The 26128-nt window shown below is 38.3% G+C and overlaps 1 protein-coding gene across 14 annotated transcripts in view; it reads left to right on the top strand.

The window, feature by feature from the left end:
• LDB2 (LIM domain binding 2) overlaps window positions 1-26128 on the top strand; it is a 369436-nt gene that overhangs the window by 205204 nt on the left and 138104 nt on the right. For all 14 annotated transcript variants that reach the window (XM_032109227.1, XM_032109225.1, XM_032109226.1 and 11 more), the window contains one exon: window positions 23583-23685. In XM_032109227.1, coding sequence (XP_031965118.1) covers window positions 23583-23685 — 103 coding nt within the window. The remainder of the gene's footprint in view (window positions 1-23582; window positions 23686-26128) is intronic.

Here is a 26128-nt window from a genome sequence, read left to right as displayed (position 1 = left end):
CAAGGTAGAGTAGCTTCAGGCAACAGATAACCCAAGCTCCAGCTGACCTTGGCAGCATGACTGGGTCTTTATATAAGGACAGAAAGCTCCAGCAATTTCATCAGTTTTGCCCCACTGTCAACCTTGCATCTATTATTATTTTATGTCTTTTTTTTTTCTCTGCTCACATGTATTTATTGCTTGAATGTATTTACTATGACTAATAGAAGGAAGATCTCTAATTAAGCTTGAGCTTTCTCAAGTCTCTCAGACTCCTGCAGACTGATGAAATTCAGGACTCTTTTTTTTTTTGTTTCAAATCTCTTGTGTCAGAGAAAATTAGACACCAGCTCTGCCCCAGTAGGGTTGAATTTAGGGCCTAAGATTAGTCTTGCTTCTCATTTTGGCATAGTTGTAGAGTCTATCTTTTGTTCTTTCTGCTGTGAATGTGCAGTTAAACTAACAGGAGAGGATGGAAAGGCATCCGTCTTGAGCACGTCACTTGGCAGCGACCAGATCTTAAGCATGAACAGATTTGTTGAGGCAGCTTTTCCAGCCTATTCAGTAAAGGCAACCAATTCTGAGCCTTGTGTACTATGAGCTGATGGGGTCTATTAAATATCCTCATATAAAACATGCCAGGGGCCAGTCTAAGGGAAAGAAAGGAGTGTTCACTGAGAGATGTGAGCTAAAATCTGTGAACAGTTCTGTGTCGCCAAGATTAGTTGTTTGACTGTTTGTGAAGGATGCATCAATGTATCCTACTTTAAAATTGTAAGGGCTGCATGGTTTTTTTATCATATAAGAATTTTGGCATTTCTTTGGCTATAATAAATGATCATGCTGCTGCGTCCACAGCTGGTATATATGGATGAAACTCCATATATGCAGCTGAGAGAGGAAGATTGCTTGGTGGTGTTTTTGTTACAGGCTACCATGTATCCTATGTACCTCTGCACCTGTGTTGTTGCATGTGAAAAACTTTTTAAAGTCACAATATATCAACAAGAGTCAAACACTTGTGAACTAAGCTGTACAGGATAAAAATGTGTTACTGTGGTGTTTTGATGTTTTACCAGTTTAAAATATTAATATCATTTAAGAGAGTGAATTGCAAATTGTAGTTGATGATTGCAAAAGGATCATTTCTACTGTTTGAATGATTTTCTGCATATCTTCATTTAACGCTGATGAACTAATTTCCAATGTGTTTATTTTTAAAAGAAGACATCCTATAACTTAAAAGCACATTAGTAAAAATACTGTTTATTTTTAATGCTGCTGAAAATAAAGGGGTCTTTTGCTCATGCAATTAAAAAGGAAACTGTTTTCATATGAGTAGACTGATAAGTTATGACATGGAACATGGTTTGCTGTGTGACCATGAGGTCTATTCAGGAAATTATTTTTCCTTATTATCCATCAGCTATCCTCTGTAGTTGACAATTTGGGTTAGGAGAAAAGTTAGAAGTTTGGATGAACAAATAAACAAATAGGAAGAAGCAAGAGAGGGGATTTCAGAGGCAAGGATTTGTTTGGTGGTGAGGAAGATGGTTTTATTCCCACCCTCCAATCTGACCCATTTTCTTGGCTTTAATTGTTTAGTTGTTTTACATGAACAGTGATAAAGCACGTGTGCTAAATAAGTAGCAGTGTTTTGTCAAAAAGAGGCTATATTTCAGTAGAAAGACACTCAATTGCTTTAGTTAGTTTGTAAATCTGCTACTAGAGACCCTGAATTTAGAAGTCCTTACAATGCTGTATAAATGTTTAACTGAATTAAGGATAAAGTGTAAAATCATACCAATCTTCTAGATAGGGGAGCAAGAAGCACATTTTGGTTTTACCATCAACTGTTGTGTGACAAAACCAAGCCACCCATTCTTCATTTTGTGCCTTGCACAGTGAGAATGACAGAATATTTTACTTCTTTCCAAGTATATGATGGTGGTGTTCTAAAAAACTCAAAGCTCTTTTTTCTCCTAGCAATAATATTTCCTCAGCTTCTACAATCATAGATGTAAAATTCTTTAAAAAGCAAAACAAAAAAACCCCCCACCAAAAATCTCTTCAAAGTCTAGTCTGTGTAGTCAGTCCATACATTTATGTTTGTTCCTGGGAATTTCTTATTTCATGGGATTAAGACATCCCTTCCATAAGCTGACTGATACTGGGGCCTGTGCTGGACACAGCTTAAAAGAGGAAGGGCTTGCTTTTAAAGATGTCTCAGTGTGCATTTTGGCTGAGGTTCTCTCAGGAGTTGTAAAGAAATTTGGCAGGTGAAATGCAGTAGTCCTTTGCAAAGATGTTTTCTCATGTTTGAACAGCTCTGATGGCCACTGCCAAGGAGGGACAATTGCCAGTCACTCCTGAACTCTTCCCAGCCCTTTTTGGGAGAAACTGATGTCATGATTCATCTTTGCAAGAGACAGTGCTCATGTTTCCCTGCTGTTTTATGCCTCAGCACAGGAGGAGGTTCTTTGTTTTCTCTCCCCTTGGGCTCGCTTCTTTCAGTCCCATGCAGGGCTGAATACAATCTGGCCTATGGTAGAGATTTGGAATCCGTTTGCTTGCTCTTCTACAGCTTTCAAGGCTTGCCAGCAATACTGTGGGACGCCTGGAAAAAATTAAAGCGTTATTCTATCCTGAAACTTGTTTCTGCAAAAATGCTATTCTAGGCTTCCATGTGTATTGTTTCTCCGTGATCCTCTGTATGAAATTTGATCTGTTTCAAAAGGCGAAGGAAAAAAGCAACAACAACAACAAAAAATTTCTGATTACCTGTCCAGCAGACTCCTTCTTTGAGCAGACAACCTGAATTCTCTCTCCTCAATTTGAGAATCAGAATCTCTTCTGATGAAAGGAATCAAACCCAGCTGAGAATGGCTCTGCTGTGATTGAACTTAAAATTCTTTTCAGCTTAAAAAACGGAAGCTACTTGACAGCAAATTCACAGTGCAAGGTTATTTTTAAATGCTAGTCTATTGGCTGGTTCATGGGGAAAACAGGGCTGTAAACAGTGGGGCAGGAGTTGGGGTTTCCTCTGAGCAATATTTTTGTCACCTGTTTTCCAGTGTCATTTATTCAGCCTGCAGAATAACTTCTCATGTTTCAAATGCAAGTCACAGACCAGTTGTCCACTGCGTCCTCTTACAGTAGCCCAAATCACCCCAGTATTAGCCCAGTTGGAGTGAACCCATGAAGATTTAAATATTTAATCTCTGTAAAATTCGGTGAAGTTTATTGCAGAATTTCCTTTGGAAGCTTTTATTGGGAGAGGATGCACATGGTACATAGCTTGCCTTTACCTTTAGGCTAGTGACAGAGAAGTTCTGAAAGGTCATAAATACGGGGAGGTGCATCACAGGCCCTGATGTGATCATGACCTGCAAGAATTCTGGCACCAGAGGCTGAAAGCTGGTGCTTGCTGGCCATCACCAGGAAGGTGAATTGCGCTCAGTAGGGTAAATTACTGTCTCCACCCTCAGATGTGAATCCCTTTATTTATCTGTGTTTAAAACTGGCTTTTCTTCAGTTAGTAGGACACATTTTATATATGGCTAGTTTCACATTTTTGAAAATCAATCATAATACAGTCATTAAAAAAAATTGTGGCTACTTGCAAACAAAAAAAATTGCAGGGCATTATTCATTGCAGTCATTGCCAGGGCTGGTGTTACCATTACTTCTAGTTTTAAGAGTCCTCTTGGCTCATGACACAAAGGATTTTTTTAATTTGATGACATCTTGCAAAATAAAATAATGCATTCTTAAAATAATGTGCGATGAAATGATTACCAAAACCTATAACTGAAATCTGTGCTTTCATTATATCAAATGCATCCATAATCACATTTTGTACTACATTTTGCTTTCTTTGGTGCTGCAATAGATAAGGTTTCACTAAGGTTGCCTAATGTTCTCCGTGATAGCTCCCAGTTTGCAATTGCTGATAGCTTTGCCAGACTTTAACTTTTTGGCATCTCTATGAAGTGAAGCTTTCCGCACTAGTTTTCTTCTTAGTTGAATCTGTTTTGGAAAATTTCAGAAAAAATTATTCAAACATTTCCAGGCATTAGGCAGCAGGAATATATATTTTTTTGGACCACACTGAAAAGTCCTGGCAAACCTTGCTCTGAATAGCTGTAGCTTTGCCTCCCTCCCTCTGCTGCCCATCCCATTGTTTGGGAATAAGGATTTGAAATTTGGCAGGAGGGTGTTCTTTGTCTTATAAAATTGCTATGAAAAGCATCACATTGTGTGAAGTTAAAAGTCTTTGAGAAAGTGTAATGAAGGCAGGTGGGAGAGTGAAAAAGTGAGAAAAGAAATCTTTCTGTCTCTGGAAGTATTGGTGGAAAGAGATATGAGCAGAGAAACACTTAATTGAGGATGAGACACTGATGTGAAACGGGAAGTCAAAGGGAGTTGCAGGATTTAGTATTTACTGCACAGGAGATCAGGCTTTGGAATCAGCCTTTGCAGAAGGAAAGATTTGTGGGGAAGAAGGGTCAGATGTCAACTATCCTGCCACCAGCAGCAGATGCATTGGGAAAGGATAAGCGAGCAAAACTGGGAAATGACCAAAAATTTTTTACTCATATATCAGCTCATCCCAAATGGGAGGTTGTGCCTGGAGCACTGCATTCAGGAATTACCAATGTATTCTGCCTCTGCTAATATACCTAATATGTTTTAAAATTTGTTTATGCTTGTGACTTGAAGCCCGGCAGCAATGAGTTCTACAGCTTGTGCATTGTATGAAAAATGATTTCCTCTAACTGGGTTTAAAACTGTGAGCTAATTTTATTAAGTGTCCTCTGTTTTTTTGGTTGTTTTTTTTTTTTGTAATTTATTTATTACAATGATGATTTTTAGACTGAATAATAATTCTCTAATCACAGAAAAGAAAGTCCAGAACTTTTATGACTTGCAAACCTCTGTTGTACCCATCCCCAGTTACCTTTTTTCCGATCTGAAAGCATGTGGTTGGCCTTTTTTATTACTACATATCATTAAGCCAACATTTCCATGGAATTATCCATAATGGTTCAGAGATTTTTGTGCCGCGTGATAATAGCTAGGTCCATTGTGGTTTAGATCTAATTAGGATTGTTTTCCCTCATATGCAGTACTTTGCATTCATCAATACCCTCTGCTGTTTTTGTTGTTTAGTATTTTAAGCTTCCCACAACTCTTTGCATTCAGATCAGCTAGCCAGAGTGACTCTCCATGCCTGGTAAAGTTTTTCATGTTGTTATCCATCTTCTTTCAAAGTCCTACAAGACTCTACCTAACATCTCAGGTCCTTGGGAGTTGGGCTGGTAGCTTTCTTCTGTTGTGAAAGCTTGCCAGTTATTTCTACCCTTTGTTTGCTATCTTTTAATGATTTATTAACCAAGTCTTAGGTTTTCCTTTATTGAAACTTAGAACAAGATAAAAACTGTCTCCATTTCACAAAAAAAAATTCAATACCACCACTTGGAGATGCAGGAATTCAATTTGCCTATGAAACTTTATTTGGCATCTTTTAGTTTATAAAAAATTCTTTAATTAACTGATCTTATGGTATTAGATCATGTGATTCCTGCTTTCTTCAGTGCACAGCATGCCTCTGTAATGGGAGCAAATCAGGATAACATAAAGGAAGAGACTGTTGTCAGGAGAATATTTGTTTCAGAAATTGGCAACTGTACTCTGAATGAAGTGAAGGAAAATGTCCCCCAGTTAAGGTGGTTAAACATTAAGTTCAACAACTCTTTGCATTTCCACATCTTACTTCAAGGTACTCACGTGTGCAAATAATGTGCAGGTTGTCATAGAGGCCAAGGCCTTTGCCTGGCTATTTACAACAGGCTACAGTAATTTTACAGGAAGTTGGAGCAGTGAATGTAGTGGCATTCTCTAAGAAATTCTGGATGAATGAAGACACAGTCACAGATATATGAATAGATAGACCTATGCACATAAGATCCTTCTTCTAAGTCTAATTCAGAATTACATTATTAGTATTGTTAGAAAATATCTTTGTATTTAGGCAGTAGAACCACTGCCCACTATGGAAAAGAACAATTGTTGCAAATGACTAGACTTAAATGTTGGCAAAATAATACCTAAACTCTCAAGACAACTCCCGTGTTTATTAATCAACACCAGCTGTTCCTGTTTATGCAATACTTTGTAAACATAAAAGAATAAAGAAGAATCTGATATGACAGCTCATATACCAAGATTCAGCTTTCTGCAAAAACAAATCAGGCCATTAAAAAATGTGGGGTTTGTTTCAGGTATTCTGACAAAGCCAGCTAGTCCTGTGATAATAAATGTAACCGTGTTTCTCTAATGCCTTTAGGCATATGGCAGGTACCTGGCAAGGAGACTTCTAGAGCTAAGCCATCAGAGAGGTTTTCATGCTCTCCCCCGGAAGGAACTCATAGGAAGCCCCTCTCAGAGGCAGCACCTTTCAAGCATTTCTGAGCCATGTCAGTTCCAAATTTGCCCTAAGTGCCACATTCTGATTTCTGTCACACGGATTCTGTCACAGAAAGTGAAGGGATTCTCCTAAGTCAGTGGAGTTTTCTTTAGTGTAATTGTCCTCACATCAGCCACAGATCTCTCTTAGGAGTGGGTGTATAGTACGTTTGGAGTATTCCTCTCTCATAAACTCAAAATTAAAAGCTCTTGTTTATTTTGGTGATTATTTCTTATGTGCAGAGAGGCCTAAATGTTAGCTAAAACCAGTTAAGTGGGGAAAAAGTAAGATTTAGTAATCTCACAGCTGAGGTACATGGCCCTCAGAATGAAATGGAACCACAGGCTGGTTCCATGTAAGGTGTAGTGTGAAAGCCAGGGACCTCAGAGCATATTTTCAAACTAGCCGTTTGTTAAGGTGAGCACGAAACTCTTGATGGGGTAGTCTTTAGAAAGGGGGATTATTTTCTGGGGTTTTTTTGTGGAAGTTCAGCATCATATCAGAGCTGGGATTCACCCAGACACAGCTGCCTACCTAAATCCCTGAGGGCAGGAACCTAAAATTTTCTTCTCAAAAAGCAGGCACAGAAATGAGGTCTATTTTTCTTCTTAATTTTGTCTGGGAAAGGTTGGGGATACTTCTTCACCCTTGTTAATGTTTTAATTTGTACAGGGATTGCCACTTTAGAAGTAAATGATGTGAATGTCTCAACTTACTAAATGTTGAGTCATGTTGCAAAGCAGTCTTGGCTTGTGTGAACTGGACTTTAAGGTCTCTGACTGCTCCTTGGCATTCAGCCCATGAGATTGGTCTTAAACCCATTGAAATTTAACCATTCCTTCCTCCTCCTTTGCCCTCCAAAACCCATATATTGTGGGCATTGGATCGGGTGTGGGACCTTGCATTTGGCCTTGATGAACCTCATGAGATTCCCGTGACACACTTCTTGAGTTTGTCCAGGTCCCTCTGAATTCCATCTCATCCCTCAGGTGTGTCAACTGCGCCACTCAGCTTTAAGTTGTCTGCAAACTCGCTGCGGGTGCACTTAATCCTGCTGTCACTGATGAGGATACTAAACGGTACTGGTCCCAGTACAGACCCCTCAGGGACACCTCTCAGCACGGGAGAGACATTTAGATGGCCTTCCTACCTAGCGAGCTTAGTGCAACATCTGGAAACTAAAGACAAGAAAATGGTGAAATCTCAGCTCTCCTGTTTGGAGATTTTCTGGGACATGATACTTTAGGGGCCGAATCCACGTTATTTTGGATCTCTATTTTTAGCTTATTTATTTACGACTTGGCAGACTCCTAGTCAAGAGGGGATAACCCTGGCCCTAGTGATAAGTTCTAACAACTACATGTTTATGCACCAGTAGGTATCAGGAGGTCAGTCATAAAAACCTGTCAGTTTGTATTACTTCTTTGTTGACTCTCTATCAAAGCATGAAGGAAATGGGAACTGCCATCTTTCTCTTCATAGCAGTGGGTAGTATGTCATGAATTAGATAAAATAAGCTGATCTTTTCTTACATTGGTGCAAAATACAGTCCCTTTGATAACTGGAGAAAAAAACAATTAAATTTCTATCTAGTCATTCAGTTACTGAAGCAGAGATACCACTTTTGCAGGTGAAGGCAATGGAAATAATGTAGAATACAAGCTGCTTCTGTGCCTTCTTAAAAACACATAGACAGTTCTCTCAGATGCTTGTGAATCTAGTGTTGAATTCTGGTCAGGTCTCCCCAAAGCAGATCTCTTTGGATATTAATGAACTGTTAATTTTTAAGTTATGTGCAACTGGGAATAGTGAAACTTGCATCATCTTTAATATGTTCAGGTCACTTCCTTTTGATACCAATGCTCAAATCAAAGAAGCTGAATGAGATAAGAGAATACCAATGATGATCATGGTTTCTTCTCCATATGAGAAATTCATATTCTGCTTAATACCGTGCCTCCAAGTGAGCTTCCAGTTATTTGATATTGATGGCCATGAGAATGAACATGCACAATTAAAATAGGTAAACCACTCCATGCTTTTTACCAAGCAGAGCCAGGCTCTGAAGGATCATGCCATTGGCTGAAATATCATCCTATTGAAGAAGAAAAGAGTTCGGAATTCTCTTTTTTCCACTGGTCATGTTTAAATGTATTTCATGACACTCTAGCTTTTCTCTGCAACCGTGGCTACAATCAGGGTAGACTCCTGTTCTTAAAAAAACCCCACACTTTATTGTCTACCTAGAGGACCTGAGAACTTTGATTACAAGTTAGTTTTTTGATAGGACAAGCTACAGAGTGCAAATTCTACAGCAGAAGAATAGAGGACTGAGTTATTCTGAGCTTGTAGCAAGAAACAGATACTAAACACTTGACAATTTCAAATGTTGACCTACAATTCTATCTGTGTGCTTCAAGCACTACACCATGCGGAACAGACACTGCTGCATCTCACCTCGGGTAGACCCTGTGGATCAGGAAGGTATCCAGGATTATTTTGATCATTATCTGGATGGAAAAAAATACTTTCCTTTTTATAATGAAACACGATGAGTAGTAGTTTCCTTAGAGCTATTTATGATTGTTGTAGTCAAAGTGGAAAAACTGTAACTTGTTTCTCTTTATTTTACCATGGGTTTAAGTTACTTTCAAGTTTTTCTCTCTTAAAATCCAAAAGATGGACACCTTGGAAGTACAGAAGGTACTTGTTTAAATCTACGAAGTACACCTGGCAAGTGGACATTTTCTAGGAGTACAAAAATATCTTTTCAAGTAGGAAGCATAAATTCTTAGAGCAATGGTTACTTCATACTGTATCACCTTTTCACCCTACATTTCTTAAGGAGACATTTATTATCCCTGACTGCTGTGCTTATTATCATAGAAATGTTGTGGAACACCATGTTTCCTTTTATGTTTGCAAGGCACTGCCGCTGATGGTCTGATAGGTTAGATATTTCCCTAGGGAATTCTTTATTGTGAGACTCATCATGTACAACATAGGGTACACTTCTCTTTTCACGTCCTATCTTGACCACTGGATTCAGTTGATATCTATATCTAGCTATATCTATATCTATCTATATCTGTATCATCTATATCATCTATATCAATATGTATCAGCTGACAACCCATAGGATCTTTCATCTGCTTCATGCTACATTATACAGCTGGATATATTCAGTATCTCTGCAGTTTCTAGGTCATGTGCCCTGGGGAGTTTGGTGTCACCTCTTTGACTGATTCTAATGAGTGCTTGGAATATTGGCAGAGGAATGAGGAGAATACTGACAGTAATCCTGCTTGTGGTCCCTTCAGATCAAGGTGCATGAGTATTTGCAGGGAGAGACAGGGAAGCTGCTTTGATTCCGTACTTGTTCTGCAAGTCTATTGAGACTCTTGGACGTGCCTGTGATTCTCAGCTATACTGGAGAGGGTTGAATCAACTCAGAAGGAACTTAGTCCAGACCTGACCCTTGCCAGATGTTGTACCTTACTGAACAAGCACATTCACAGGAGTCAGAACAAGGAACTGCTTGCTTAATACAAAGCATACTTGATCCTCAATACACTCCTTTGTCCTTGCTGATAGGCCACGAGATACAATACACTCCTTTGTCCTTGCTGATAGGCCACGAGATACATGGTGGGCTCTGTGCTGACCTGGCAGTTCATGATGGGCTTCTTGCAGCTTTCAAACTTCACATGTGGAAGTTATCAAAAGCTCAGATTCGTTCTAGAATGCCTCAGACCAGGGATAACCTGATATATGATTTTAAGAAGCAGATGACCTAATCCAGGAGACGCTACTACTGAAGCTGAGAGTACCAACAAAAAAAAAGTGTCTGTGCGCGTCTGTATCAGTGCATCTGGTTCTAGAAAAAAACTTTACAAATCAGAAGGTAGAACTAAGAAAGCAAGAGGGGGAAAAGAAAAAAAGAAGTAGTTTTGTTCTAGAGCGGAGAGATGATCCTTCAGTGTACCAGACAGAAATCAGGTGTAAAACTCAAGTGATTGTGGAAGAACTCATTTAGAGAAGGAGAATCCTAAGAACAGTTAGCACCTGAAACCAGTACCCTCCAAAGAGCATCTGTGATATTTTGATATAATATTTCTTCAAGGATCTAGAGAGTGATCCAGCTACAACTAATTTTGTAGGTTCTGACAAAACATTGTGCAAAGAAATATGATAACATCTCACAGTGGTTGTCATTGCACTAGTAGAAAACAAGCTGCTTGATTCAGATCCATATATTCTGGACTGAGCTTGACATAAGGTTCCCCTAGTCTAAGAAGACATTGGCACTGCATCTTTTCTGATTTTCCGTCTCACTTTCAGATGACAGCTCCTCTGGCAGTTAACACATTCCCAGAAATGGGACCATGTAGTTTCTTGGCTTTGTCAAGGCTATTGCTGCCTTCTCAGGCTCTTTAGTACTCTGAACACAAACCTTTTAGAAAAGCTCTGAAATTGTAGATGCTCTGGATTTATGGAAATCTGGGGGAACACATTGTAATTAAAAAAAATTTAGTGTTCTGAACGACCATTGTATATTTTAGTTAGAAATGCACACCTGTAACAAAACAGACAAATGCTGGTATATCCACAGTATATTTTATTGTTAAGACATGAGGATTTAGATCTTTGAAAATAGGTCTGAGCTGCTCAATAGGTGCATTTCTGTGAGCTTTTTAAGTTATTTCAGTCTCCTCTGCAGCAATTTTGTGAATACTTATCCATGTTATGCAAAACTGTTTTCTTTCTTAAAATAGTATTGTGTGTTTGAGCTTTCTCACAGATTTCATATTCTCTGTGGTTTTAAAAATTTTTTATCAACAGTGCTAGGTTTTTTAGGCTATAGGTATGCAGCATGTCTCTAGATCCTATTCCTTAGCTGGGGAGGAAGGAAACTGCTTTTTCAAGGGCTTTTTTGTCAGGAGATGCCTTCACCCGGAAGGTAGTGAGGGTAAAAATCTACATCAGCAGTCCAAGGTGTTACTTAATTGGCTCTCTGACTAAAGTAAAAATGAAAAATCAGAAAGACCATCAGTAATTTTTTTCACAATGTAGCTTGTTGGCTGGCAGGAATACAGCAAGAAAGTCTAGAGTTTCCAAGCAAATTCACAAGTTTTCTGTAAGCAAGTTTTCTGAATTGTCACTTTTTTATACTTCTTTATGTCCTACAACTTTACACAGAGAAATTTTGAATGCATTAGAAAGTAGGAAAGGCTGAATACCACTTCTGGAAAACTAAGAAATGGTAAGTGAATCAGTTTTACTGATTTAACAGGTCCACAGAGTCTGAAGTGTTCAGACTAGTTCATAGGAGGCTATGGCTGTAATGAAAAGATGTTTAAAATTTCATTAAATGTTTATGGACCCAGAGGTGAGGCCCCAGTAGATTATCATATACGACATAAAGATATACATTGAAAAAAATTACCTGTTACGAGCTTTCAACTGGATCATACCAGGTCTCAACTACAAGGATGACCTTAGTGGGTGATTCCCTGACATATGTAGTTCACACTTGGCCTTGCTTACTTTGTTTAAATTTAGATTTATACATTTTTCATGTTAAGCACTAGGGTAGCTAGTAAATAGACATTTTTAGTAAATAATTGCTCATGTTGTTACTAGTTGGCTGACAGCAAATGAAATCCTACAAGGATTTTTATATATTCTGGTGGTAGTGATACAGCTAAGTGGCCACTTGGTAGGTGAGAGCTTTGTTTGTCTAGGGTTTTAGCATAATCATTAAATCACAGCTTTCTCTAATTGCTTCAGCTGCAGCCAAACTCAGTTGGATGGGATTCTGAAGCAAATGGAATTCTGTCACATTCAATATCAGTGTTTGCTTTATTAAATAGCATTTCTCTGGGGACCTGCATAGACTTTTGGAGTTTTTAATTTGTTACAGTATGTAATGGCTGAGTTCTGTAAAGGAATTGTTCACCAAGCTGCATTCTTATTATTACTGTGGATGCCTTTTTACTTTAAATGAGGTTGACAAGATAAGAGATGCCATTTAGAAGAAAGCTTTACTTACTTTGCTCAGTGAAGACCGAGTTTTGAAAGGGAGCACTTCTTGGCATGCATAAATTCTCCCATTTCTTTTGAAGTGAAAATTTAAAGTTAATAATTAAAACAAACACACAAACCCACTCTGTTATCACAACCTCTGTGCTTCATTCTCTCTCTATTTCTTTCAGTGCCTTTCAGTACAGTATATCCTTTGATTTAGCAACTGTAACAGCCTTGTCAGTGATCTGTTACACTGTTCTACAATATTATAGCAGCAATAACAGTAAAAGTTTTGGTTCTAAGTAGTTTTTTTTCATGGCAAGCTGGTGATTCAGACATCTCCATTTGAATCAGATTTTTAATTTGTAAATGCAAATGTTGGTTTAAAAAGTGTACTACCCTGTGCTTCTCACCATCAAAACTTGCAAACCATAGTGTATAATGAGAATATGCAAGTGTCTGGAGCCCAACCCATCCTCACTTCGTCAAAGCAACCTGAACTCCTGATGACTGTTCCTTCGTTAATCAGTCTTGGCTGTGCATGCCCAGTAGTGAGCGTTATGTGCTTGAGAAGGGGAGTGCTACACCACAGAAACGGAGCCCTTGAGTGATCTGATGGTCACAGGATAACACATGAGAAATGTCAGTATTTGATATGTGTTGTCTTGACCAAGGATTTCCTTATATTTCGGGTAATTCAGATACCTAGGATGTAGAAAGACACATACGAGCAATTCTGTCTCTAGCTTAATTGAATTTTGTACAGGAATTTTGTGTCCAAATACAGTATGAGAAAAAATACAGGGCTTAAAGGCCTTTATTTGCAACTGTGGCTAGCCAGGGAGTAAAGTTAGGAAGCCAGGGAAATAATCACATCTTCTTCATTTAAAGCATTTCATACTGGCAGAAATCTTCAACCAGTTCTCCAACTTCTGTCTGCCACTTGGAGCTTTTTATATGAAGCAGCAGGAACCTGGCAGCCTGGAGATCTTTGAGCGTTGCGAGCAAAAAACTTGAACATCATTTATAGGTTTTCCTGCCAAGACTGTAAAAATCTAGACAAAGTAGATACAGTTGTTTCACCCAGCTTTTCACGTATTTTTGTCCTTCACTAAGCTCTCAAAGCCTCAACCAGCTTTCTTCCTGACTTTTAAATTCTTGGTAGATAGAATATATAGAATAGGATTTATCTTACCTACCTTTATCCCTATAAAAGTTACATGGCTAGACTGAACCATTCTCTAGGCTCCCTCTACAGACAGTGAAGAGACAGATACCTCCAGGAGGCTTTTTATCTCACGTGAATTTAGACAACTGTCTTGGAGTGAAATGAATCCCAGCCCTGTTGTCATCCTCTAGCTTTGATTCAGCAAATGTAACAAGTTCCATTTCCATGCTGGGATTTGGAGCCTTGCATAGAATATTCCAACATCTGATTTCCACTTAATGGAAAATGAATGCGTAAGTCTTTTAATTAGCTTTGAAAATTTCTGCCTTAATGTTTGATTAAGTTTGAATGCATATGTGTTTGCATATTTAAAATTATAAGCAATAAATATAGCTGTATTATTTTCAAAAACCTGAGCATCTGACAACTGCAGCTAATTAGTGGTTCAAATAGCCACTGCAGTTGATACTATGATGTAGTGTTGAAAACTGGAACAAGTAAGTAGAGTCTAAAATATAGACTCAATAACTTAATACCTCAGCACTATCTTTTTTCTTATCTTTCTCTTAAGTAGAATTTAGATTCTGAAACACATTTAACAGGGATAATATTTGTGGATGGAGTGACATCACCAGCTGACAAAAATGACTGTGATTACTAGTCCTAATAAATACAGAATGAATACAGGAATTCATTTGGAGTGTAGTTTTGCTATACTAAAGAAGTAATCTTTTTAAATGATCATGAGAGTGGAGCTTCTGATATGAGTTGAATAAAAAATGTGAATGAGCTTTTAAGGAACATAATTTGCAGGTGACTATATCTCTCTCATGAAATTACTTGTTAATTACCCCAGTGGTTTTTTGCTTAAAGAATACACACTGTTTATGTAGCAAAGATATAGAGGGGGTTTTTTTATTGCCAGTACATAACAAAGAATTATATTTGTGCTTTACCATTGCTTCTTGCCAAAATTTCTGTAAGGTGCCATAATGTTTACTTCTCTGTACTGTCTGGAATTATATACTGCTTTTACAATGTCTTTGGTTGATACCTGGACACCCAAAACCACAGTTATATTATTAAACAATGAAATGCAGCCATATATCATTTAAAGTATATGTAATTTAAAGTGCAGGTATGGTTGTAAATTTTAAGGAAAGGGGGTGGTTTCTTCAGCACTTCTTTCTTAATTGTGTTCTCTTTTTCTGACTAGTTGTTGCTAAATTAAACTTTTGTGCATGAGATTACCTGTCCTCCATAGGAGACAGGATATACAATATACTTGATCTTTTCCACTTCCTGTACCTTCCCAAGAAATAACAGCTCTTTGATTAGAGATGCCCATAATTTTTATATGCTCTTACCTGGTTGCAAAGCTTAATAGGAAATCATAATCTTGTGCTTATTAGACTTGCAGACTAGCAAAAGCTTAAGTGGACCCCAGCTCCGCAAAACACTTAAGCATATCTTTAATTTTAAAAGTCTCTTGCTGACTCTTAGCAAGAGTTTTCTCAAAGTCCTGTAGTTGTGCTAGAGTTGTGCATAATGGTCTGGGTTGGAAGGGACCTTAAAGATCATCTGCTTCCAAATCCCTTGTCACAGGCAGGGGCACCTTTCACTAGACCACATTGGTTAGAGCACCAGCCAACCTGGCCTTAAACACTTCCAGGGATGGGGCATCCACAGTTTCTCTGGGCAACCTATTCCAGTGCCTCATTACCCCAAAGTGAAGAATTTCTTCCTAATAGCTAATCTAAACCTACTGTCTCTCAGTTGAGAGCCATTCCCCCTTGTCCTGTCACTACATGCCCTTGTAAATAATCCCTCTCAAGCTTTCTTTGTGTGTATAGAGATATATATCTCCTCACTATATGTCTTTTCAATCCATATAATCTTCTTTTATGATAAAATCAACTCTTTGTAGCTGCATTACCTAGCCCTTTCACTATTTGATACTTCTGCAAGAATCTGGAATGTAACTGGAAGGATGGTTTGTCTTACCTGTGTTTTCCTTTCCTACCTGGATCACTAGATTTGCACAAGAGTAAGGCACACTACATAGCAGGACAAGCTTTTAAACTCAGCTGAAGAGCCATTTATGACCTCTCAAAGTAAAGTTTGTTAGATCATAGTTCAGATTTTAGTTTTTCAGTATCAGAGACCTCTGAACGTCCCAGCTTTGTACTTGTCTCTGATACACATGGTGCTTTTGCGAGACTTCAGTGATCAAAGAGGTGGGGAGAGTCCAGTGTGGAATGGAGGTGTCAAGGACTGTCTTCATCATGTTCCAGTGTAGTATTTAGATGCTGTCAGTAATAATTTTATTTTCACTGTAATAAATGATAAAGGAATTAGCGTTCACTGAATTTTAGAGCCTTGGGAGTTGGTACAGTTGGGTAGATAGACCTAGAGAGACTCATTTACTAATATTGCTGGGAATATGACTTTTTTTCTGTGCCCTAGTGACACATAATATTTGATGCTCTATATTCACTCATGGCAATACTAGTTATTGTCTTTTCATTCGGATAGATGGCATAGCAGCTTCCATTTACTCATATAGGTGGAAGTAAACAAGGTAAAAAAGAAACCAGGTCAAAATGTCAGAATAAAATAAGAACATTTGTATGGCTGACAGTAGTACAGTAGATAATAGACACAATATTCCATCTCTATAAACTATTCTCAAAGGCAGAGGCTGTGGGGTATTCTGTGGCAGAATAGAGAAATGTAACTGTGGTTCATTTTTGATAAACACAAAACTTAGGTCTGTGATTTGTCTGCAATGATCGTAGATTGAGAATACTACTAAGAAAATCTATTACTTTTTCCAGACAGCTAGAGACATTTTCATGCCTATTGAAAAAAGGGCTCAAATTTAAAACAATTTTGAATATGGATTTAGTATGCACTGTATATATAGCAAGTACTAACAGATACTCTGCTGTGGGTGGAAGTGTATATTTCTGTTAAAAACTGCACAATCTAGTTGTTAGTGCCCATCTTTTTGTTCTCACAGCCAGAATATAGGTCTTATCCTTAGAGACCAAGTACAATCTTATCCCATATATTTAAAAAGGACAAAAGAGCATCTTCTGCTGGTCAATGATGATACTGCTGAGAAATCTCAAGGATGATGCCATGTTGGCAGTAAGGAATTGGCAGTGGAGTGTGTCTTGAACCCAGCTTCACTGCTCTTTTTTCCCCTTTCTTTCTCTTATCCGTTCTTGTGCACAAGTTCCAGGAATGGAAATAATGAATTCAAATTAAAGAAGTCAGTGAAATGACACATTTCATAAGTTAACTCCTTCTGCTCTGTACTGCTTACAGAGGAGTATTAAACTGCAATCTCCTGTCTGCTGCAGGTGAATAGTCAAACATGCACAGAGTGGATATTTAAGAATTCATTTTTCTTTTGTCCACAAGCTCCAGTAAAATTTAAAGACTGACAAATAACAGGTTTTAGACCAGGCATTCTTCTCTGATTCTGTTATTAGACTGAACCAGGTATGTCTCTGTCTTACCCTTTCCTGACAAGTTAAAAATCTCTGTAATTTTAAGCACTACAGTTTTAAAAGGATATCCAAATTGTTATACATGTAGCACCTGTGTAGATGGAAAAATCAGGTGGCTTAGACGTTGTGGAATAACAGTTCTTTTATAGCTGTGTGTAGACTGGTCTTGCTATTTGCCAGCCTAGTGAGTGTTTCCCACAACTATTCTAACAAAAGGTATCTAATTTGGGCATATGTTAGTGGAAGAGGTCAACCATCCTTCTGAACACAAGAAAAATATTTGTTGTCCTTATTTCAGTGTCAACATGTTTCAGTTAATCTGAACCCCTGGTAAATTTCCCAGTGTGGACTTGCTATTTGTGACATATAAGTGACATTATCTCAAGGCAGTATATCTGCAAAGCTGAATTGTATGGCCAGTGTCATTACAGCACAGTGTTTTTGCTGTAATGATGCTGATTCTCATATGCCTGGGTTCAGAGTACAACAAGAAAATGGCATAAATCAATTTGTGTATTTTGCAAAGCCTCTCTCCTTTTCTTCTTTTTTTTTTTTTGTTTCTCCTATTTGTATCTGAAGTCAAATAATTAATGTTTGATTTTCTGTTGCCTGATAGTGTAATGATTTATAGGCAATAAAAATAGGATCCTTGATATATGAGGCATTTCCAGTAAATGTGTAAGAGTAACTCCCTATTATGAGCTCTTCCCTGACATTCCACTGGATTTTTAAACCTATTCCAGATTTACGTGAGAAACAGAGATGTTGCCCCCATTTTGTACCCCAGTCATTCTCTCTGAGGAGGTATTGCTATGGGAATCTGTTGCATGACTATATTTTGCCTTTTCAGTAAAACAGAATTTTGTGTTGTTTCTTTACTGTACAATTGAAGATAAGTTCGTAAGTGGAATGTAAACAATAATTTAATTAATTATTAAGTGAGCTGAAGAGACTGATATGTTTTGGGCGTTGAGCGGAGTTTTGGCAAGAAGTTGCAAGTGTATAATGGAACAGACAACTACTTATGACCAAAGCCAAGTCTTAAAACCTTTCAGCCAGTTTTACTACACATTGTTTGAGATATGGAATCCAGCCACACTAGTAAGTGAAGTAAAAGAAAGCAACACCATTAAAACTGTGAATATGTGTGAAATAACAAATGGAAGGAATAGAGTCGGTCATTGCTGGCAGGGAAAGAGAGATTCTGTAAAATACCACTGGGTGCAAGATTAAAGGTATATTTAATTCTGTGTAAAATATGTTTTGTGTTTGAAATTAAAATAAATGAGATAGAATAACAAATGGAAAAGCAATGGAAGTGGTTCTTAAAAACTAGCCCGGAGTAACCAGATTGGTCCTCTTTTTCAGGTACTTTTACTAGCTGTGGGGTACCACATATTCCTAGAAAAGATACTGAGAATGTAAGAAAAGTGTGCATCTTCTTGTATAACAGACAGCCACTTGAGTATATGGGTTTCCCACCTACATACACATGAGCTTCCACTCTTCCACTCTGTTCATACTGTTTCCAGGAAAACCAATCTAGGACTCATAGCATCTGTAGTCCATACTGAATGTATACAAATAGCAAAAAACCCAATGCCAGATTATAAAACTGCTTTGCAGAGCCAGATCTACAGATGAGTATTCAAATTTCCAAATGTATAAAATTAGGATATATAGATCCCTATTAATTTGTTACTCACATGAAATTTGTATTGGAATCTTAAATATGTAAGGTAGAGACAAGATGGGTCTAATTTAACACTAATGGGGAAAATTATTGGTTTCTTGTAGTTGGACATCTTATTTTTCATGTTCTGCCCGCATGCTTTGAGTATAAACTTTAATGTCAGATTTTTTTTGAAACTTGTGAGTTTTGTGATTTGTAATGGCTGTGCAGTTTTTACAGGTGTATTTAATGGTAAAATCTTATCTTGAACTGCATTTTGAAAGCTCAAGTGTAGTTTAATTTCCTGGGAACAGGAGATGGGAAGGAATGCCATTCTTTCCTTAGGGAGACAGCAGCTCCTTGTGCAACATTAACTTAAAAGAATATAAGACACATATGTGTTGCCAACAGGAATGTAGATGTATAGAGTTCTGAAAATAGTAAGTGTCAATAGGGAAGGGTTGCTGGTGCCAGAAGTAAAATGTAGCTCCCAAGCGCACTCTCTCTTTTCATTTTTGCCTTGTCCAGTGCCAAGATTGATGTTTAAAATGCAGTTTTTCTCTAAAAAGTGATTATAAAAAAAAAAGTCTGACTTCAGAACAGATGTGTTTCCTGTGTGCATTCAGAATCGTATTTATTTGTTTCCATAACTCTGTTTAAATATACTATTTACACCTGTTACACATATGCAGCCAAAAGCTATGTGAGGAAGAAACCAAAAGCTGGCTTCTCACTGGGCATGAGCTGTGGAGCTGCTGTACAGGGGCAGCTCTGCCAGAGGCCCATAGGCAGCAGGATCTCTATATGCGCTCTTCTTGGGAACACAGCAGTCCTGCTCTGCAGCTCTTTCCCCTCTGCAAAACACTAGCCTAAAATTCTGTAACAGGGCATTAAACGACTTAACCTGCAATGGCAGCAAACTGAACCAATCATTACTTCTTCTTTCCTTGTTAGCCACCAAGGACAAGTGTTCACTCTTCTTTATAGCAAACTTTTCATATAGTTGAGGTCTGTCATCATGTTCCCCGTGAGCTTCTTCTGTCTTATACAAAACACAGTTAGATCCTTCTGCCTTTCTTCTTTTTGAGTCTTTTAGGGTTGGTTGGTTTGTATGTGTCTTTAAACTTATTCATTCCTGTGGTTTTTAGCTAAATCCTTTAAGAGTGTGTGGCCCAGACTTTGCCACAGTACTCCAGAAGTGGACAGACTATTGCAGTTGAAGTCTTTCCAGAGATGTGTTTGCTGGAGTGGAAGGTTATTGTATCTAAGACATTTCCTTTCTTTCCAAGAGCAATTGATTGCTGACATATTTGCTTTATAATCTGGATCATTTTCTACAGTACTGTTTAGCCAGTTATACCCCATTTTGTTTTTGTGCTTTTGTCCCTTCACTTTATTGAGTTTCATCTTCATTTCAGATAATTTATCCAATCTACCAAAATCATTCTGAATTCCAGTTCTGTCCTACAAGGTATCTGCATCCTTTCAAGTGTGATTTCATGTACTGACTTTTTATGTCAGTCCACTCTGCCTTCCAAGTCATTGAACAAAAATAAAGGAATTTGAAGAAAATGCCATAGTCTCAGTTGGCCTCATATTCCAGTTGCAAGATCTATCACAGGCAAGTGGAAAAGCCTCATTTAGCTTGCAGACTCTTAATCATGTAAGTGTGTAAGGTGTAAAGAAGAACCCAGCTTGACTCTCAGATCATACAGTGAACATACAGGACTGTTAGATGGAGGGGGAAAAAGAACATCATTGTACTTAAATCTGATTACCTTTGCCAAAGAAATCAGAGTCAGGAAAAAATATTGAAACCGTAGGATTCCATTTACTTGGAGACCCTATTCAGAGTTGAGCCATGCTTCAAATTACAATTAATACCAGGGGTGGAGGGGATCAGAGGGAACAATGACGGTTGTGGAAGAAGACGTTTTGCTGCTTGGGTACCTGGCCACAGCACCATGGCATCTTCACTTCTGACCCAACTTGCTGGCTGTCTCTGCCCTCTTCTCTCCTGTGACCTAATCCTTAAGCTTATTTTAATACAAAATATTTTTAAAGAATTAATATTTTTTTGTTATGTTTAGGCCATTATTTCAATGTTTGAGCATGTGAGTGCACTATGTGAAAGGGAGGTTGCCATGGTAATTTCTCATTATTGTTGAATAGAAAAATAATTACTCTGGCAAAATCCCCCGTAACCTGTCAAAGCATAAGTTAAAGATGCCTGAGGGCAGCCTTGCTTTCACCATCCCCTTTTTGCAAAAAAAAAAAAAAAAAAAGAAAAAAAAATTCTTTTTTTTTAATAACTGGTTCCTATTTCAGTTTGGCTGGGGACACCTCATTTGGTTTTGTTCACATTTGGCTTTGAGAGTAGGTGGGCCCACCTGTGACAAGGGTGGGACAGAAAATTAAACAGCAGAGCATATCCAAGCTTGTCAGGATTTATATACTCTTTTTTAAGGTTGGGTTTTCTTTCTGGGGGTGGGGTGTTGCATTTTATGTTTTTCCTTCTTCCTCACCTAAAATATGCAAAAGCTTACGATAAAGATGTTGGATGGTGTTCAAAATGTGAAAGAGTCTGTATATTTCATCTAACCAGGGAGGGAATCCGCAGTAATTCCATTTCCACATTTTCCTTGCTTTCAACACTTCTTGGAAGCCGGCGTGAGTGCAAATATGTGTGGTTTTGAGGTGAGGCCCTGCACTTTCCCTGCTCTTCTCCGTCTTTCCTGTGTGCAGTTGCATCCTGGCTCTGCAATGCTCTCCTTTTTGTTCCCATGTCATTGGATGCTGCATGAGTAGCTCCAGTGATACTCAACTACTGCATTAACAAGAGCTGCAAATGTGATCTGTGGCATTGCTGAAATCTTTCCCTCCGCTCTTCCTTCCCTATGAAAAGTATGTCCAAAAGGTTAAATGGTACTGCAGCCTCTCTTTTGCCAAATGACAGAGTGGTAGCTCAGAGGTACTTGTTGGACAATACACTCTTGTATGGGCTTGTAATGCAACCCCCAGGCTGTGCTGAGTGCAGGGTCCCATGCAGAGGTGTGCTGAATACCTGTGCATATGTTTCATTCTTACCACTGTGTATTTCATGCTTACTGTTGTGGCTGCTTGGCTACTCAACACAGCAGTGTTTGCACGTGGGAACACTCATCCGGTTTACCCCAGGAAAGCACAACAACTCTGTGACAGCAGATTTCTGAGATGTGGAGACAGCTTTGATACCTCTTTGTGTGACTGAATGGCAGGGCTGTATGGTCCTGTCGTTGCCAGGTGGGATGAGCCTTGGCAGGGAAAGTGTATTACAGGCTCTGACTCAGACAAAAAGTCTCTCTAGGGTCTCTGGTAGGAACCAGATTGTTCAAACCTGTCCTTACCATTTCTCCATTGGATGCTTGACAAAAATCAAAGTGAAATTGAGAAGCAGAAAGTATACCTTGCTCAACATTTTGGAGTGAAATCCAAAAGTAACATGATCACAGCCGCAGAACTAAAATCTCCAGTATGCTCTGCATGTGCACATAATGACTATGATAGATGCATATTTTCTTTTAAGTTGGCACTTTATTTCAAGATTTTTTTTCCTGTGAAGTGAACAAATGTTTTCTGGCTTAGATCTATATTGCTCAGGCATTAAGAGGTGCTCAGGCCTCACTGTGCTGAGCGAACCAGGCCTTGCACACTGTAAGGAAGGTGCTGTAAGTGGGACAGAGTGGCTCTGCGGAGTGCAGCTGAGGCATCTTCAGAAGGGTATTTCCAGCTTCGTTGCTGACCCTGTGTGCTACAAGTGATTTAAGTCTCGGGGCCTCAAAGGAGCAGAAGAGACTGTACCAAAAATTTCTAATCCAGCTATTAAATATATCCATAGCTTTTGAATGAAACATTTAGTGGGTTTTGTGTTGCCCAGTTTCTGTGAAAACCCTGGCAAGGTGAACCACTTGCTCGGGTGCTAGACACTGAGGTTTGGGTGCCTGTTGTTGATCATCCAGGTATGAAAAGGCCTGGTTCAATTGTTAAAGTCAAGAAACTACCTGTAGTGCTGTGTTGGTATATGTTTTACATTGTTCACTGTTTTAATAATTGCCATTTTCCAGATGTGTCTTACTCTAAGTATACACAAGTCATCTTAACATATTTTTTTCACTTCTTGTATCACACTTGAAAGTAAAGATTTCTCACAACAATTATATTTAAGTAACTAGCTGGTATTTAATCAATTTGCAGTAGCATTGTATTTATATTAAATGCATTGGAGTGGAATGGCCATTATATTTAGTTTCTAAATAACTTTCTTGTCATCTCATGATGATGATGAGCTTATGTAGCATTATAGAATTAAGTACTGAGGAAATTTTCATTACTAGGACCAAGTATTTGAGACATACAGCCCAGAAAAGGAGGGAAAAGTCGTAATTGCTTTATTTGCAACTGATTTATAAAACCACATCTAACATTTTGAAAAAAAAACCTTTATGGAAAAGAAAGTTTTTACATATTTGGTATGCTTGATAAAATGAAAGACAGTTTATTATACAGTAAATTAAACACTTCAGTTTTTTTCCTAAATTAGAACTAGAACTTTATCTAGAAAAATTAGTTTGAAATATCATATAGACATCTGCACCCCAAAACCATAGGTGAAGAAGCCAAACTAGGTGTGATCCTGTTGAATTTCTTTTACAACAGATGAACATATTTTCATTTTGCCTCCTGTTAAGTGAATGATCTGTTGCTTCCTAGGATAGTGACAACCTCTGGTGGGATGCCTTTGCAACTGAATTTTTTGAAGATGATGCAACCTTAACACTTTCATTTTGTTTGGAAGATGGACCAAAGCGATACAGTAAGAAATGTATATTTTTTGTTCTAATGTTAAGTCTGAGTTTCTAAAAACAGTTTATCTGTACAAGACAGATGCAACCCCGGCAATGACAAAGTCACTTGTGTATATTCAGTGACTGTTAAGTTACATTAAAGAATTCCATTAATTGGGAATCCATTTTTTTCTGGAATTCCTCTGAATTTTATTACATGAAAATAAATCATTTCCTAGTGGAATGAAGCAAATAATACAATCCTTAGATTTTTTTAAATTAATGTGTTTTATGGCTGTGCTTGCGCTCTTTGTTAATTTGTTTTCTGCAAAAATTCAAGTGTTGAGTCTTGTGGGCAAACTTGTTCACAGAATGGGAACTTTGTAGCAAATACCAGGATTTTTGCTGGAAGGGCTTCCAAATTTAAAGAGGGATCAGAAAAACAACAAATTAAAAGCTATATCCTTGCTGATGTAGATAAGTATTATTCCATCAACTGTGTGGATCTCTGCTGCTTGCACACATTAAGGACCAGCCTTGGATGCTGTCTGAGCAGCAGTGGAAGTCTAGAATACTCTCAATCAAGCACTAGGTGAAAGCTTGAATAAAAGTGAAGCAGTGAATAAAAGTGATGGCACTGGTATCCATTGCCTGCCTATGCTGAGCAGCAAAAAGGGATAACATTCATCGAACAAATTGTTTGAAGTGAATCATTCTCTTAGCTTTAGCACCAAGCAACAGAGAGAGAAGTAAACATTGAAAAAATGCATTGCCAATTGTTTGACTCCATTCAGAGTGACCCCTGCTTCATGGTGACAGATTGTGCTCTCTACTTAATGTTCTGAATCTTGCGAGGTTCTTCTCTTTCATGAGAGTGACTGATTGTCAGAGTATCACTCACATACTTCTAATTCCTATTATCAATTATCTCAGGTATTTATTTGACAAGTGTTACCTTCTTCTGGAGAAAAAATAACCACTTTGGATGTACATTCTGGGATTCGTGTTCACAGAATTAGTTTCTTGCCTTTCAAAGCAAGTGATAACTCTGTAAAGGTCCTCAAATTACAGCCTATAGCAACATTGGTAACAGCTGATCTGTCCTGATTAGGTTGAGTCAACTTGTCAGATATCAATTTGCTAGTTGTGTTATCAGTCCAGAAGGCACAGATACATCAGCAAAAAAGCAATTAATGTCCAGTTAGATCAGAGGGAGTTGTGATTCTGGAAAACAGTACTGCATATGAAAGTATTTGTCAAAGTGTAAAATGCTCCTGGTGTCACAAATGCTTGATAATGGTTGTGTTGTCTGTAACTGGGACAGGTTGGCATGGGGTAATACTGTGATTCTTAGCATTGTTGCTGAGAAGAATGATTAAAAGCCCAAGTTACTTTAGTCATATTTTTAAAAGTGACTAGTACACTGGATTTTTTCCTCTGGTTTTAATTCCTGATCTCTCCACAAACTGTTGTTGCTTTTGGTTTATTCTCAGCATCTGGAATTGAAGCTCCGCATTTAGGGCTCTTTGCTGTTCATTCCTATTTCCTTTTCTTTGTTAGTTACTATTTATGTAATTCTGAACTACATCATTAGTGTGAATCTTTTTCACATGAGTGGTATTCCAACTCAGTGAAACTCTGAAGAGCATGCTTGTGCTGTTCCAGTTTGAGACTTCCGTTGTCCTCTGAGAAGGCTTTGAGAGCAGACTTGGGGCCTCTGTGCTGTCCAAATCCCTGCTTGGGGACACCTTTGGTGTTGCTTGTGGTGGGTGCAGAGTGGAAGCTGCATGTTAAGAGTAGCTCTCTCTTCCTAGCTGAGAAGTTTGTGTCCAAAACCATGTCCAGGAGTTGAAAGTAGAGCAGTTTGCTCCCCTTACAGGTCTCTTTTTTGCTTGCCCAAGCCATGCTCATGCTATTCCCTTATGGATGCTCTTGGCATCTCCCAAAAACTATGAGACCCAGTACCTCTATTCCAAGCTGGTGAAATTGCTGGCCAGGGGCTGTGGCTCTTGTTAGGTGAGCCAGTGTATGGCACGTGGTTGCAGCACCAAACATGGAGTTTTGAAAGTGATGAAACAGAAGTTTCTTCATCTGTGCTGTCGCCAGCAAGACACCTGCCTCCTTGCCTACTGTGTATGCTCTTTAGGATGTAGAGGGCATTAAACACATTGGAACTGGCAGAAAGGAAAGAGAAAAGACAAATTGTTTGTTCTTCCAGGCACAGACAGTAGTGGAGGGAACAAAGATAAGGCCCAGGAAAAGAGAAATACCCATCCTTTGAGAAGTTTTTTGTAAAGTTGAAAGTGACGAAAGATGCCAACCTCTTGCCTTTGGTCTAGGATTCAGGTCAAAATTGCCTGTCTTTGTCTTGCTTCAGCCTGTGAGAGATTTGCTTACATCTCTGACATTGGTTGTGGTGGCCACCTTATTTTTTTTTCCTTTTGGCAATGGTTTCCTTTTCTGAGAACTAAA

Source organism: Corvus moneduloides, chromosome 5, assembly GCF_009650955.1.
Source record: "Corvus moneduloides isolate bCorMon1 chromosome 5, bCorMon1.pri, whole genome shotgun sequence".
NCBI classification, from domain to species: domain Eukaryota; kingdom Metazoa; phylum Chordata; class Aves; order Passeriformes; family Corvidae; genus Corvus; species Corvus moneduloides.
Note: the sequence above shows the minus strand (reverse complement) of the source record. Positions and strands in the feature narration are given on the sequence as shown.